General features: G+C 38.2%; 1 protein-coding gene across 1 annotated transcript in view; it reads right to left on the bottom strand.

Moving 5' to 3' along the window:
• The window catches only part of RSF1 (remodeling and spacing factor 1), a 63,956-nt gene that overhangs the window by 26,674 nt on the left and 23,461 nt on the right, over positions 1-13,821 (bottom strand). Inside the window, exons 2-6 of the mRNA XM_017830086.1 lie at positions 13,030-13,121; positions 8,616-8,708; positions 7,753-7,958; positions 5,693-5,850; positions 159-1,876 (exon numbers count right to left, since the gene is read on the bottom strand). Of these exons, the coding sequence (XP_017685575.1) occupies positions 159-1,876; positions 5,693-5,850; positions 7,753-7,958; positions 8,616-8,708; positions 13,030-13,121 (2,267 nt within the window). The remainder of the gene's footprint in view (positions 1-158; positions 1,877-5,692; positions 5,851-7,752; positions 7,959-8,615; positions 8,709-13,029; positions 13,122-13,821) is intronic.

Raw genomic sequence — 13,821 nt, 5'->3', positions numbered from 1 at the left:
TGTTGCAAAATTGGTTGAGTCCACTAACTGAACTGCAAAGCTAGTTTCTTGCAAAAACTGACAAAAGGAACATATTCTTCAATATTCCTATGTAAGTGTATATCCTTATAGATAAGGCTGCCGGTATTCTCTATTCCCAGGTAATAAAACTGTATTACCTTGTTAACCTTAGAATTTGTCTCCTTCTCTTGTTTTTTTGCATCTTCTTTTCGTTCTGCTTTTTGTGCTGCTGTAGGTTTCTCCTCTTCCTCTTCAGTTCGCTTCTTCTCAGTCTTCTGATCCCGAGTCTCCGCAACTTTTGGAGTAGGCTTGGATATTCTTGGAGAGCGCCTTAACGTGCGGCCAATGCTGACCTCTTCTGGCGGTGTTTCTGTCTTTTTCTTCCGACTAGAGATCCTGATTGTTAATTTAATTCCTTCTTTCTGTCTTTCAGAAGTTATTTCCTTGTTCTCTGTTGCACAGCTTTCTTCTTCAGAAACTAGCTTATATTTAAATTTGCTTCTAGGTAGTGGAGATTCCTTTTTGCTCTCTGAGGAGTCCTCTAGATTAGATGCATGAGCATCATCTAATCCATCTGGCTCTGTTTTGGTGGTATTTGGCTCTTCCTCTTGTTTTTCAAGGCTGGATTTTTCTTCTACTTTGCTCTCCTCAGGTAGAGCCGTTTTACTATCAGAGTCCTCCTTTTCCAAAACAGGTTTCTCCACAGTAACAGGAGAAGCAGATGCAGGAGGTACCTCAGCAGCTTTTGGAGAAGCAGTTTTCTCCTCAGACTCACCTTTACTTTCCAAAGTCTCTTCATCAGCCAGTGCAAGCGTGGGCAGTTCTTCAGGAGCAGATGCACTTGGGGGTGTCTCCAGCTTCTCTGAACATTCTTTGGGAGGCAGTGGGCTGTCCTCTTTCATATTGGTTGCTGGTTTCTCTTCGGTTGTTTTGGCACAGTCTTCAGAGTTCGAAGACTCTTCTGCTACTGTTTCAGCAGTTGTGCTGTCAAGGGACTCTTTTTCCACAGGACTAGATTCCTCCTTTGAAGGCACTTTCTGATTAGAAACGTCAGAGACCACAGCCCCAATCTCTTTCAGCACACTTACGGAATTTTTCTCAATCTCACACGTTTTTATAGAGTTTAGGGAGTCTGATAGGTTTTCCCCACTTTTTCCATTTTTCTCTTTCAGTGAGCTGCTGTCTTCCTTTGCACCAGCAGAGTGTTCTGACTTATTGTTTTGTATGACGCTCGGGGTTATTTTTTCACAGCTAACCTCTCCATTTACTAGCACTTTCCCATCAGGACATAAAGCAGTAATTGTAGGGACTCTCTTAAAAGCTTCTTCTTCTGGTTTCCCTTCTTCCTTCAAGACATCCTTTGTTGGAGTAACACATTTACACAGGGGCCCCTTTATCGGACTGTCATAGTCATCTGTCAGCTTGATCTCTCGCTTTTTAAGTGGTATTTTTGCCTGCTGGTCATTTTTAAGTTTTTCACTTTCTTCCACAGATTTCTCCACAATTTCTTGGGGAGTTTTGACATTAACACAAAATTCTAGCCTCTCTGGCTCATGAACTGCTATTTTGTCCGAACAGCTTTTTACTTCTTTTAGGTCTTTGGGTTCTGTTTTGTTTTCCTTTACCTCTACTTTAACAGGCTTGACATTTTCTTTAAAGGAGTCACTTTCTTCTTTGACAGTTTGCTTTTCTTCATTGTGTTCTGAAGGTTTCTCTAATTTTACTATTACTGGCAATTTTATAATTTCTTTTTCTTCCACTTTCTCAATTTTCAGCATATTTTCATCTTCTTTGACCACAGGAGGAGGAAGGCTCTCTGATTCCACTGACTGTTCCTCCACCTGCTCTTTTTCTTCTTTGATTTTTAACTGATTTTCTGTTGACAGAGAAAAATAGCTATGAAACAACCAGGGGACCTCCAGGATTACAAAGAACATCATCAAAACAAAACCATATCTAAAAAAACCAACAGCCCTAAGTCTCACACAAAGGAATCTTCTCTTGTTCAATTACTTGAAATCTCACTTGTCTAACACTGTCATTAAATGAGTGGGCTGACAATTTTTAGCTGTAGAATCACTGTTCAGTTTAATTATATACCAAGATAAACCTAAATTTCAGAAGCCAGCAGCAGAACTCTAGATTTATGCTTCTTTCAACAGACATCCCAGCCCCCTCTTCAGTAGTACCACAATACTTTCAGAGAATAAATAAAACCTAAGCAGAGACCTGAAGTCTCACTTGAGTTTCTGGACTATTTCAGAAAACAGAACACAGTGTAGGATTCCGAGGCCTTCAAGTGAAATTCCTCAGAGAAGTCAGTCTCCTGTTTGTACGTGGTTTTCTTTCAAGATATTCTTAAGTATCGTACTTCAACAGTTTGGAGAAAAGACATTCAGCATTATGGCTTATGGCAAAATTCATCCAGGTTCTTGGGCAGTGACTACATCTCCTACATACAGACAATATTCTACACCCACTTCATCTACTCTTTTTAAAACAAGCAGTGAATAGAAGCATATCCCAGAAAAACCTGCAGAGATTAAACAATCAGGTTATTCCACTTTGCTAACTCAGATTATTAGGGCCTGAAGTACAGTTCCAGCAGTCAGAGTAAACCATAGAGCTATTCTGTAATTATATGCTTAAGCTCGTTATTTGTCATTACCACAACCTCTTGATACCTAAGGTTTTTTTATCTGATTTGTGTCAGCCAGCAATAGAACTAATTAGAAAAAGCAAATACAGTATCACTATATATACCAGAGCAGCAGCTCCTACCACCTAAAAGATGCTTTTGCGAGTGTGCCATAACTGTGAACAAAAAGATTATCTTTTTTCCTTCTACCTTGTCCCTCTCAATCCAAGCTAGTGTAGTTTTTTTCCATGATGAGAGCTTTCCAAAATAGTTAGAAATATACAGGGGACAGTACATGACAGTTAACAATTACATCAAAGAAAAAAAGCATTCTAGAAAAGAGCAGTGAGGAAGAATTCACAGATTTTATAATATTTTCAAATACAATCCATGTACCCATATAAATCTCAGCATTAGTACAGCAGTGAAAGATGCATCTATAAGGCACCAGAAATGGTAACATTTTGAAGGCTCAAGACTGTTTTTTTCTCCTTCATAGAAGTGCTCCACTCAGAGCCCTTGTAAAAAAAGAAAAAGCCGCCTCTGTAAAGATCTTTAACAGTGAAAATGAGATATTTTTTTCTATGTATGAATTCTTTCAGCTTCCCTACACTTCTGTCTAAACTTTGTCCAACCATTTCTTCCCTTCACCTACTGCTTCCTCCCAAACTTCATAAAGGATCACCAGAATCCCAAAACTTCTCCATACTGAAAACCAGCAGATGTTCTATAGGTAAACTCCGTGAACTTCTCATAAAGCATTTCATATATATACAAAATTACTCAGTCAAAGCACTAGTTTTCTTAATGCTATTTGAGTCAATCAATTAGGCCAGCAGAAAACATGTAAGCACTGGGTCAGTTTACCATATTTTTGTATGAACTAATTTAATGCTGCATGGAAAGTGGCCAAAGCAAACAAGTATATGTTGCAAACAGCAACATATTCTGATACGTTTTCACTGCACTTTAGAAGGGCTTTGAGTGCAATCCTTGGACTACAAGGAAGAAAAACTACAGCTTCTCAACTGAAAGACTTGAAGTAGTGCTCTGTGAATACACTGACAGCACTTCAATCATTGCAAATGTAAATAATTTCATTATTCACTACATATATGAGACAGAGACCTGCTGGAGTGAGTCCAGAGGAGATCACAAAGATGCTCAGAGGGCTGGAGCACCTCTGCTGTGGAGATAGGCTGAGAGAGTTGGGCTTGTTCAGACTGCAGAAGAGAAGGCTCTGTGGAGACCTCAGAGCCCCTTCCAGTACCTAAAGGGGCTACGAGAGAGCTGGAATTTTGACAAGTGCATGAAGTGACAGGACAAGGGGGAATGGTTTTACACTAAGAGAGGGCAGGTTTAGATTAGATATTAGGAAGAAGTTTTTTACAATTAGGTAGGTGAAACACCGGCAGAGGTTCCCCAGAGAGGTGGTGGTTGTCCCATCCCTGGAAATATTCAAGGTCAGCCTGGATGGGGTTCTGAGCAACTCTGATACAGTTTAAGACATCTCTGCTCATTGCAGGGAGGTTTGACTAAATGGCCTCTAAAGGTCCCCTCCATTCCAAACTATTCTGTGGTTCTGCAACTAGTGCTTAGGGGTGATTTTGAACCAATAACACAACCTAATGCAAGCACTGAGCCAGGTGAGTGTGCCACAGGATTTGGGGAATTATCTACAAGGTGGACATTCATTGAAATGTTTTCAAATGACTGCTCCTGAATTCAAGGTAAAGTAAAATCATATCTGAAGAAGAGATGTCAATTAGATGATTTGGCTTGATTGAGACAAAGGCAAAATCAATACATGGAATTAATTCTGCAGTGTCAGTAACCATGCAGGTTGTGCTGGCACTTACATGCGGAATTAGATATTAGCAATGTCTAAGACTGAGAGACAATTCTGCTGGTGATTGTCACAATTTACTGCCATTTCTACAATCTTCTTTTAATACTTCCACAACTCCAAATTTATCTAAATGCTTCATTTATTTTTTCTGTTCTACACTGTTTGTTGCACAAAGAATGCAAATAAAATGCCAGGTCTTTCTCTTTGGTATTCAGAATCAAGACAGGCCCCAACTAATTCCATATATCCAATTAACTCATACACATTTGAAAAAAAACATCTACAAACACTCTGTAATATTTAAATCTTGTTTCTGTTTGTGAAAATATTTTCCTGTATTTTAACAAAATAATAATACGAGGTAGTAAAACTGGGGTAAAATTACTTGGGATAATAAGATTTTAGCTTTTTTCATGACCTGAAAAAAGATCAGATTCTTATAACATAAAATACTTCAAGCTAACTGATACTTAGTAAAACCAATGCATAAACCAACAAGTCAGCAAGTTAGTAGATTATGTGCAATGACATGATAATAAGGAAAGAAAAAAGTTCTTTGCTTTGATCTTAGAGATCTTTTCCAACCTAAATGATTCTATGATTCTAATAACAACAATACAGTGGAGATAGGTAAGGACAGCTTCACTTCTACGGTATTTTAGTATTTTTAATTGGTTTAACTTAATCTCATGTCTTCTTGAAAAATCATGTTGATTGTGAAACATTTGAGGAAATAACCTATATTTGTCTGATTCAAACTCAAAAGCAAGAATAAACACCACACCCAATACTATATTGATTTCAATCATGGCATTGCACAAGCAGATTTTTTTCTTTTTCAAATTTTAATGTTGCTAGAACAAGAAAAGTTTGGCAACAGTTCAACGCCCCACAAAAACATACAATGATGAGTATTTACAAAATTATACAAAGGATACAGCAAAAATAAAAAAAAATTACCTAGGAAACAATTTGTACATAGCTCTCTTCTTATAAATAAATTCTTGAGCTTAAATATGTGCTAAAAAACTCAAAAAATATTTATAATTTCAAAGGATTCAATATTTACTTGATTTACTTTGAACAGAAACATTTTTTCTCTTTTTTAAAAAGTCCTAATCTAACACAGTAACTTTTCATGAAGCTGAAAAGTCTAACATTGCCACATCACAACATTTAAAATTCGAGATAAGAAGGCAGAAAACCTTGTGTAGCTGCTTCTTCACCCTTTTTGGCATCTTCATCTTCTATGCTTGGACTTTCACGTGATGAGTTCTCCTGCTGAGAATTGTTATTTTTCAACAGGGCAGGATCAATTTGTGCTTTCAAGAGCTCAAGGGTCTCGGCAAGCTCATTGCGGTTTCTAGAAGTGAAAAACATACAGTCTGATAAGCCACTTACTTACCCCAAAAGGATTCATGAAAAATAAACAAACATTATCTCCTTAAATGAACACTACCCTGAAAACCTTATAGAGTTATATAATGAAAACACAAGAACAGTGAAACGCTTGTCCAACCTGAATGGCTGGAACTTTGCAGTCAGAAGCCTTCACATTTATCCATACCAAAATAAAATTATGTTTTTGGAAGGACCTTATCTACTTATCTATCTCAACTCAATTCCTGTTGGGTCTGGATCCAAGCTGCTACTATTATTGTATTCATTATCCTCCTGCCAATCCTCACTGATTTTACTTTGCTATTTCTTTTTTCTCTCAACAGAGAAGTTATAGCTTTCTGCTCATGCACCAAAGAAGCAACCACATCATTTAAGTGAAATTTTTGAAAGCAACTAGCAAAATAATTTAGATACTTTTTGCAAGTGTTCATCCTAAGTACACTTAGCAAGCACCACCAAGTTGTCTAGAAAACTCCAGCTATTGGAGTTATGACAGCAAGAAAATGTTGGTGCACATCTGTATAAATGTGAATCTCAGTTCACTGTAACTCCTTGTTTAAACTGCATATCTAACTGTTAAAAAAACCCTTTATGTATAAAGAATTTGAGCCATGATTGAACAGAGTCATTGTTTTCATAATGGACTAGAATAATAAGGCTCTCACATTTCTTTTTCAAAGCCAATGTTCAGCAATTTGTTGTCTCCAGATTTACAGAAAGAAAGGAGGCTTGCAACAACCCTGAGATGTGGAATCTCATGTTTTAAAACCATTTCAGATTTCTCAGTGCATTACTGTGGCTTTCTGCTGTGAGTGTGGAGTAGAACCCTGATTTCTTCCACTTTTGGCAATGATCTTTAGAGTCTATAAAGCACAAAAGAGATAAACACCGCTCAGCTCTTGATCTGTTTCTTTACATACATTTACTTTATTCACCCACAGCAGCTGTCTAGATGTAACCAGAAGTAATGCTAGTAAGTTTAAACTAAAGTTATGGCAGTAAATAACCTGCAGATGGTTTGAGTTGGAATGGACTTTCAAAGACCATTTAGTTCCAACTCCCCTGCCATGGGCAGGGACATCTTCCACTAGACCAAGTTGCTCAAAGTCCCATCTAACCTGGCCTTGAACACTTCCTGGGGTCGGGTAGCCACAAGTTCTCTGGGCAGCCTGTGTTGGTGCCTCACCACCCTCACAGTAAAGGATTTCTTCCTAATATCAAGTCTAAACCTGCCCTCTGTCAGTTTGAAGCCATTACCCCTTGTCTTACCAGTACACAACTCTGTAAAAAGTTCTTCTCTACCTTTCTTGAGCCCCTTTGTGTTCTGCAAGGGGCTCTGAGGTCTACCTGGATCCTTCTCTTCTCCAGGCTGGACAACCCCAACTGCCTCAGCCTGTCTTCATAGGAGAGGCTCCAGTTCTCTGACCATCTCCTTGATCTACTCTAGATTCCCTCCAACAGGAGCAATTGCAATATAATTCCCCCAAAACCAAATCTGTCCACTTGCTACTTTCTGAATAAAACTGAAGTTAAAGAAGCAAGAGTATTCTATTTTCTAAGACATTTAGCTGGCCAGTAAGCAATATGGAGCCATCATTCTTAAGAGTGTCTTCTCTTGGTACCCTTTCTATATATTCATTGTAGCTCAATTAAGCGGGAAAAAAATTATATGATAGCTGTTACCAACAAATCAGCAAGTTATTTCTCTATATGATTTTTCACTAGAACATAGATGTGAAGGCAGAAAATCCCACTGTCAGGAGTTCTACTCTGTGAGAAACAAAGAGTTACTGAAATACATGTCTGAGTCCCAGTCACAAATAGTTAAAAATCCTACAAAAAAAAAGGGAAAAAAACGGAATACCTAACAATGCACTTCCATGTGGATCCATCCTGGTCATCCTGTTCTTCTATGTACATCCTGACATTATGCTCTTGATCCAGCTGATACCAGTACATCAGGCCATCCTTGTCCCGACCAATGGGCTGCAGACGCATGGCATCAGCATCCTCCTCGTTAATGATATTCTTAAACTTGAGATTGTCATCAAACTGACATTCACAGAGATACTGAAAAAGTGAGAAAGTAGAAAGACTGTTAAAATATCGAAAATATAAAGAGAAAGAAGAAAATCAGTTCACTTCCTTTCAGTGTAATTTGGAACTTCTTTTTAGGCCTCTCCCTGTTGGATCTGTGTGTCAGCTGTAGCTTTCAGTTTTTTCCAGACCATGTTGTTTCTAAATGAGAGACAAGGTTTGTTTTGTTTTTTCTGGCCAGCTTAGAAAGATTATTCTAAATTTTATTACATAGTACAAGCTCTCATTCTACACTAAAAGTCATACATAACTTGGAACCAACCCTGACAGTTTTCTCAAGACTCGAAAAGATTAAGTCCTATCTTTGCCTTTGGAATTCAGAGAGATAACATACATTTTTAGAAGTGTATACTGCAAAGACAAATAGCTGTTGAAAAAACAGTAAGCACAAAACTACTGTTATACAAAGTGTGAAAAATACACAAACAAAGTGTTACATGCTGTTTGGGCTTATCCCACAATAACGAATATGATGTCTGTTCCAAGATCAGCTCTCTATTTAATATATGCACTTACGGTTCCATCAAGCTGAATTTGCAAGACATTTAAGTGAGTGAGGAAGCTAAATCTCCAAGATACTTAAGCGAGTGAGAAAAAAGCAATTTAGAATCTTAGCTGATGAATGTGTACCTTCAGAATTCCCAGTTTGCATTCAACACTCATTTCTAGGTATCCTTTTTTTTCCATCTCCCAAGCCCAAGTGCTGTTGAATTCTTGGCATATCTGTCACAAACAAAATAAGCAGATTTCCAGGGTTAGGAGATAAAAGCAACTTTAAACTTTTTTATTAATAGTACTTTACTGTGGTAACTCATTATACATAATCTCCTTGGGATTGCAGTCAGAAAGCCTCACACAAAAAATAAAACTGAGGTAGGTTAGAGAGCACTGGTGCACTTCCATGGAAGAGCAGATCATCAAGGCCCTGATCACCACCACATTCTCCAAACACCCTAAATTAGACAGCATATCTCTGGATTGGGAAGGTATTGTTGTCTTTGCTGTGCAAAATATCTCACATTTTGCTATTTCTGTCTGTTTAGAATATAAATTCTCTGAAGTAGACAGCATTTCTTATTACATCTCCTTACAGCACTTAGCACATAAGCTGCCAGGGTCTCTTGGGGCCCCCTAAGTCCTTCAACTGTACTGCAGATAACAAATGCAACTGCTACTCACTCCACGTGGTGGAATTATTATTCTTCAGAAAATACCTTGGGCTTTAAGCCGTTTGATAGATATTTTAAAATATTTTAAGTATAGCCAATTTCAATTTACTTAAAGCAAATAAATTCAACCACACCAATATGGGGGGAAAAAAACTAACACAAAAAGAAGTGGCCATAGAGGATAAATAGATTGAATCAGCATGAAGTCCAGTAATAAAGGTGGAGAAGGAATTCCCTCTCCTCCTAAACAACTCAGACAAGCTTAAGACAGCTCTCATGATCAGAGACAAGCTACTCATCAGCTGAGGACACATGGCAGGATCTCCAGTCGGTGAGGCTATTCCAGTGGAAATATCCACGAGGAGGTGAAAGCTGATCACAGCTACACTACCAGCTGAGATTATTTTGAAGTGTCACTGCTGAATCACGATTGTCCAAACCAACACATGAGGTGCTGCTGCCCTTCAGTCTGCAAGGATGGACTCAATCAAAACAGCATAGTCTCCCAATCACCAAATTATTATTAAAACCAAGATATAGTCACCAAGCTACTTAGAAACCCATCAATCACATCTGAAAGCAGCTTTCTCTGGAAACAGTAGCAAAAATAACCCTACATTTTACCCACCAGAAATACAGATCAGCAGATCTACCTGGACTCCAACCAAAAAAAGGGGCTGCTACCCCTCCACTATCGCCTGGGCCACATTACTGACCCTCCACAATCCCTAGTACTAACACCAGTTCTTAAGTGGCCCAAGGGTAAGACTGCAGTTAGATCACCTCAGCCACCACAAATCATACTGTGACTTTAAACTACAACCTACAGAGAACACCAAAGAGCACTCTGGTCACAAGGGATCCTGCTGAAGAGCAGATTTTCTTGCTCTGAGGTTAAGGAATACTACACAGGGACTTCTCTGATGCAAAACCAAAGCTCACAGCAGGAGACAAACGCTGCCCACTCACAGAATGAGGTTACTCTTCTTTCTCTCTCATATTCAACTACGTAATGTGAAGAACACTGGGAAACTATACATCAAAACCCTTGCTCAGGGCATATGCCAGTTGCCGTTCATTACTTACTCATTAAGTATGAAAGCAATAATGAGAAGCTTCATGTGCTGTGGAAGTGTGTGACTGTCAAAGCAAGAGCTACGAGACATCAGAGCTGAGGAAGTATCTGTTCAAACTGAAATGACTACATTTTGACAATTAAAACCCAGATAATTGTGCTTTCTCTTGACAAGTACTGTCACAACCCTGAACTACACATCTCATTGATTTAGGCTCTGCTGAAATCTTGTCTTTGCCTTCACTGAGAGTATGTTTCACACTGATCAAAAACCTGCTGCTTGCAGGAGCAGTTGGCTTCTGCAGGCTAAAGGGTGGTCAGCACCTTCCCACCCTGAAAGAGATGCTGGAACAGTTCACTCTCTCAAATATTTCCAAAGAAGCTGCAATGGCACCCGACACTTACTATTGGCATGTTCGAAATGTTCACTTTAAACAACAAAAACAGGAAGGTGAAAGACACAGCAGAGGAGCCTGTTTGGGTGGGACTACAGATTCTAATAATTGGAAAAGACAAGTGTATCCAGAACATGCTGATTTTGGATTGAAGGTTCCAAATGGACCAGTCCAGAGAAATCTTATCTGTATAAAAATGCAAAATATGTTTGACAATAGTCAAATAGAACATTTTGTCAGGAGACAATTCAATGTGACTTAACTACTTGTTTCTCAAAGAACAGCTAAGATAGACAGTTCCTTGTAGTTTTTGGAATGTTTAGGACAAGCCATTTCTTTATGTTGGTCATACATGACCACATACATTCCCTATACAGAGAAGAAAAGTCAGATTCCTGGAGCCCTACAGCCATTTTCTGCCAAAAAAGACTAGTGAGCATGCTGGTGACTTGGGTGGTTCACCACCAGAAGAGGGAAGGGAAAGAACTCTCAACTATCATGTTCACTTCCTATCCCAAAATACATTAATCTGTCAAAATACCAGACATATCTTAGAGACAATTTTTATCATACTCTTTATAAGCACAACAGTCAAATGAAATACATTTTATAAATAGTTGGTATATAAACAAAACATAGTAATACCTACATATTCTTAATATTTGTGCATGTAAGTCCTCCACAAAAAGATTCTCCCTAAGTAAGAACATGGTCACATCTAGAAAATGTCAAACCCTGTTTTAGCAAAGAAACACATCAGTACTTTCCAACAAAGGGAAAACAGGTCAAGTTTGCCTCTTAGAGTGTATCAATAATATGTGGAACAATACTGCTGGTATCAGGGAAGAATGCTCTCAGTGGTCTCACATCTTTTCAGTTTTTCCTGGGTTTTGTGACATTTCCCAATGTTCTTACTTGTTTTTCTAAATTAATTACACTCCTTTGAAATCAGGACAATATTAGCATACCTTTCTAATTAGTTATAGTCAAATTCCTTTGTTCTTCAAGGTTACTTTGAACCACTGTCCAGAATAAATTTCAAGTTAGCTCTGGAGACTGTTAAATGAAGTCAAATTTATTAACACTTACTCGGTCTTAACAGGGGTGTAAGGGAAGGTTTCCTTACACTGCTTCCCCATCCTTTTAATGCCTGCTGAAGAAGATTTTCCAAACTACTCCCTCAAACTTGTTTTATCCCTCTGCTTTCTCCTTACAACACAACTGATAAGTGGCTTCAATGGGGTACATAAGTTCTCGACTCAGAGTTGGGTTTTCTCAGCTTGCTGCAATGGTTTTTGTGTTTATTAGGGAATTTAACATAATTCAGTAACCACAGTACTTGGTAATACAGAAAGTATACAGAAGTTACATAAATTATTACATAATTATTTTTTAAAAATATCATCAATACTTTGCAACTGGGTAAGGGATTAGAGTTAATTTAAGGCTCTTCACCAGGTTATTCCCCAACATATTCCCAGTCCTAAAAACTTTGTCATCTTAAGGCTACACAAACCTCAAGACAAATCCCTGTCTCTGTAAAGCTTATACATAGCACTTGAGGAGGCAAACTGCAACTGGATTTGCCAAATGCCGTTATTTGTACAGTTGCTATTACCATGATGCTGTATTTCTAAGCAAGATGTGATTGTGGCTGTACAGACAATAATAAGATTGCAATTCTGTGGATGGAAAGACACATGGAACATATCCAGAGGGGAAATGGTAACCTATTAATTTTGACTATCCATATATTTTTATATTCTGAAGAAGTGTAAATTACTTAAACTGAAAACTATTTGCATGTGAAGTGTCAACAACGGCACAGCAGCAATTCAAATACCAAGAGAGAATTATGTAGAACAACAGGATGCTTTGTTTTTACTGATGCATAACTACATTTTCATCTTAGCTGTGCCATTCTGAGCATGCAGATATAAATCACTGCAATACCTTCTTTTATTATTAACACGTGCTAAAAGACCTCTATATGGTTAGTTCCTGTATGAATACCAACCAAATCACATTAAATTATATCCACGATTGATATACAAAGGAATTGTTACTGTGTAAATCTCTCTGCTCGATTTAGCCCACTTATAAGCTACTAAATCTTCTTTATTTAGTGTCTTAATGCTCAAAAAAGTATTTTTCCTACCAAGTACGAAGGTGGATACTCTTTTACATGCAGAAGATAATGCCTGTTTTCAGATATATTTTTACACAAGCCTAGGCAGACTGAAAGTTAAGCTGGGATCTGATGCAACTACAATCTGGGCACACACATCAATGCTGGCCACAGCACAGCCCAAGGCTCACTATAATTCATACCAGGGATTGCTCACAGAACTACTCATCATAACCATATTCCAGCATTGCAGGATAATACAATGTGCATATTGTACCTTGATCAAATATTTTTCCCATCTGTCTGCTGTGACAGACTTCCCAATCTTTCTCATCAGTTTCAAGTGAAGCTCCACCAATTCTTTTGGAACTGCAGTATTAAGAGAGAAAAAGAAAAAAAAAAAAGAAGTTGTTAAGTCTGGTGCAAACATTCTTCAATGCCAAATACTGGTAACACTGAAACACTGTGACAAATTCAGAAATTTTAATAAAACACAGGTACTTCAAGCCTGCTGAAGAGCAGCCCGGCAACTGAGAGATGGAATAAAGTTAACTTAATCACATGAGTCTTTTTGTTTATATTTACATTTAGGATAATCATTGCCCTTCCTTCAATTCAAGGAAACAGACCTCAGTGATAAATACGTAAAAATTTTGGCAGTGTTAAAACCACAACTGGACAGGAAGTACTTCAGTCAAACACCTACAAAAATACTACCACTTGCAGCACACCTGCAGCTGCCTCCAGAGACCCCAAAGCCATATTCTGCACTATTTCTGGAATATCACTGAATCCAAACTATTTTTGGCTGGATGCAAGGTATGGGAGAAACGTTCCAGAAAATCCATCCTCATAGATGTAGCTTTGCTATGTACTTACTGCCTTTTGTACTGGAGAGACAGAGGAGGACTCTAGATATGGGGCTTGAGGAACGGAGGCCAGAACTGCTGCTGAACACAGTTGCACCAGCACTGTCACAGAATCAAAGTTTTCCAACCAAATTTATACATCTCTTAGTGTACACTCCTCAGAAACAACTTCAACAGCTCATCTTAGCTCACATCTGTGA

The sequence above is a fragment of the Lepidothrix coronata genome, unplaced genomic scaffold (genome assembly GCF_001604755.1).
Source record: "Lepidothrix coronata isolate B3197 unplaced genomic scaffold, Lepidothrix_coronata-1.0 Scaffold174, whole genome shotgun sequence".
NCBI lineage: Eukaryota > Metazoa > Chordata > Aves > Passeriformes > Pipridae > Lepidothrix > Lepidothrix coronata.
This window is presented reverse-complemented; position numbering and strand designations above follow the sequence as displayed.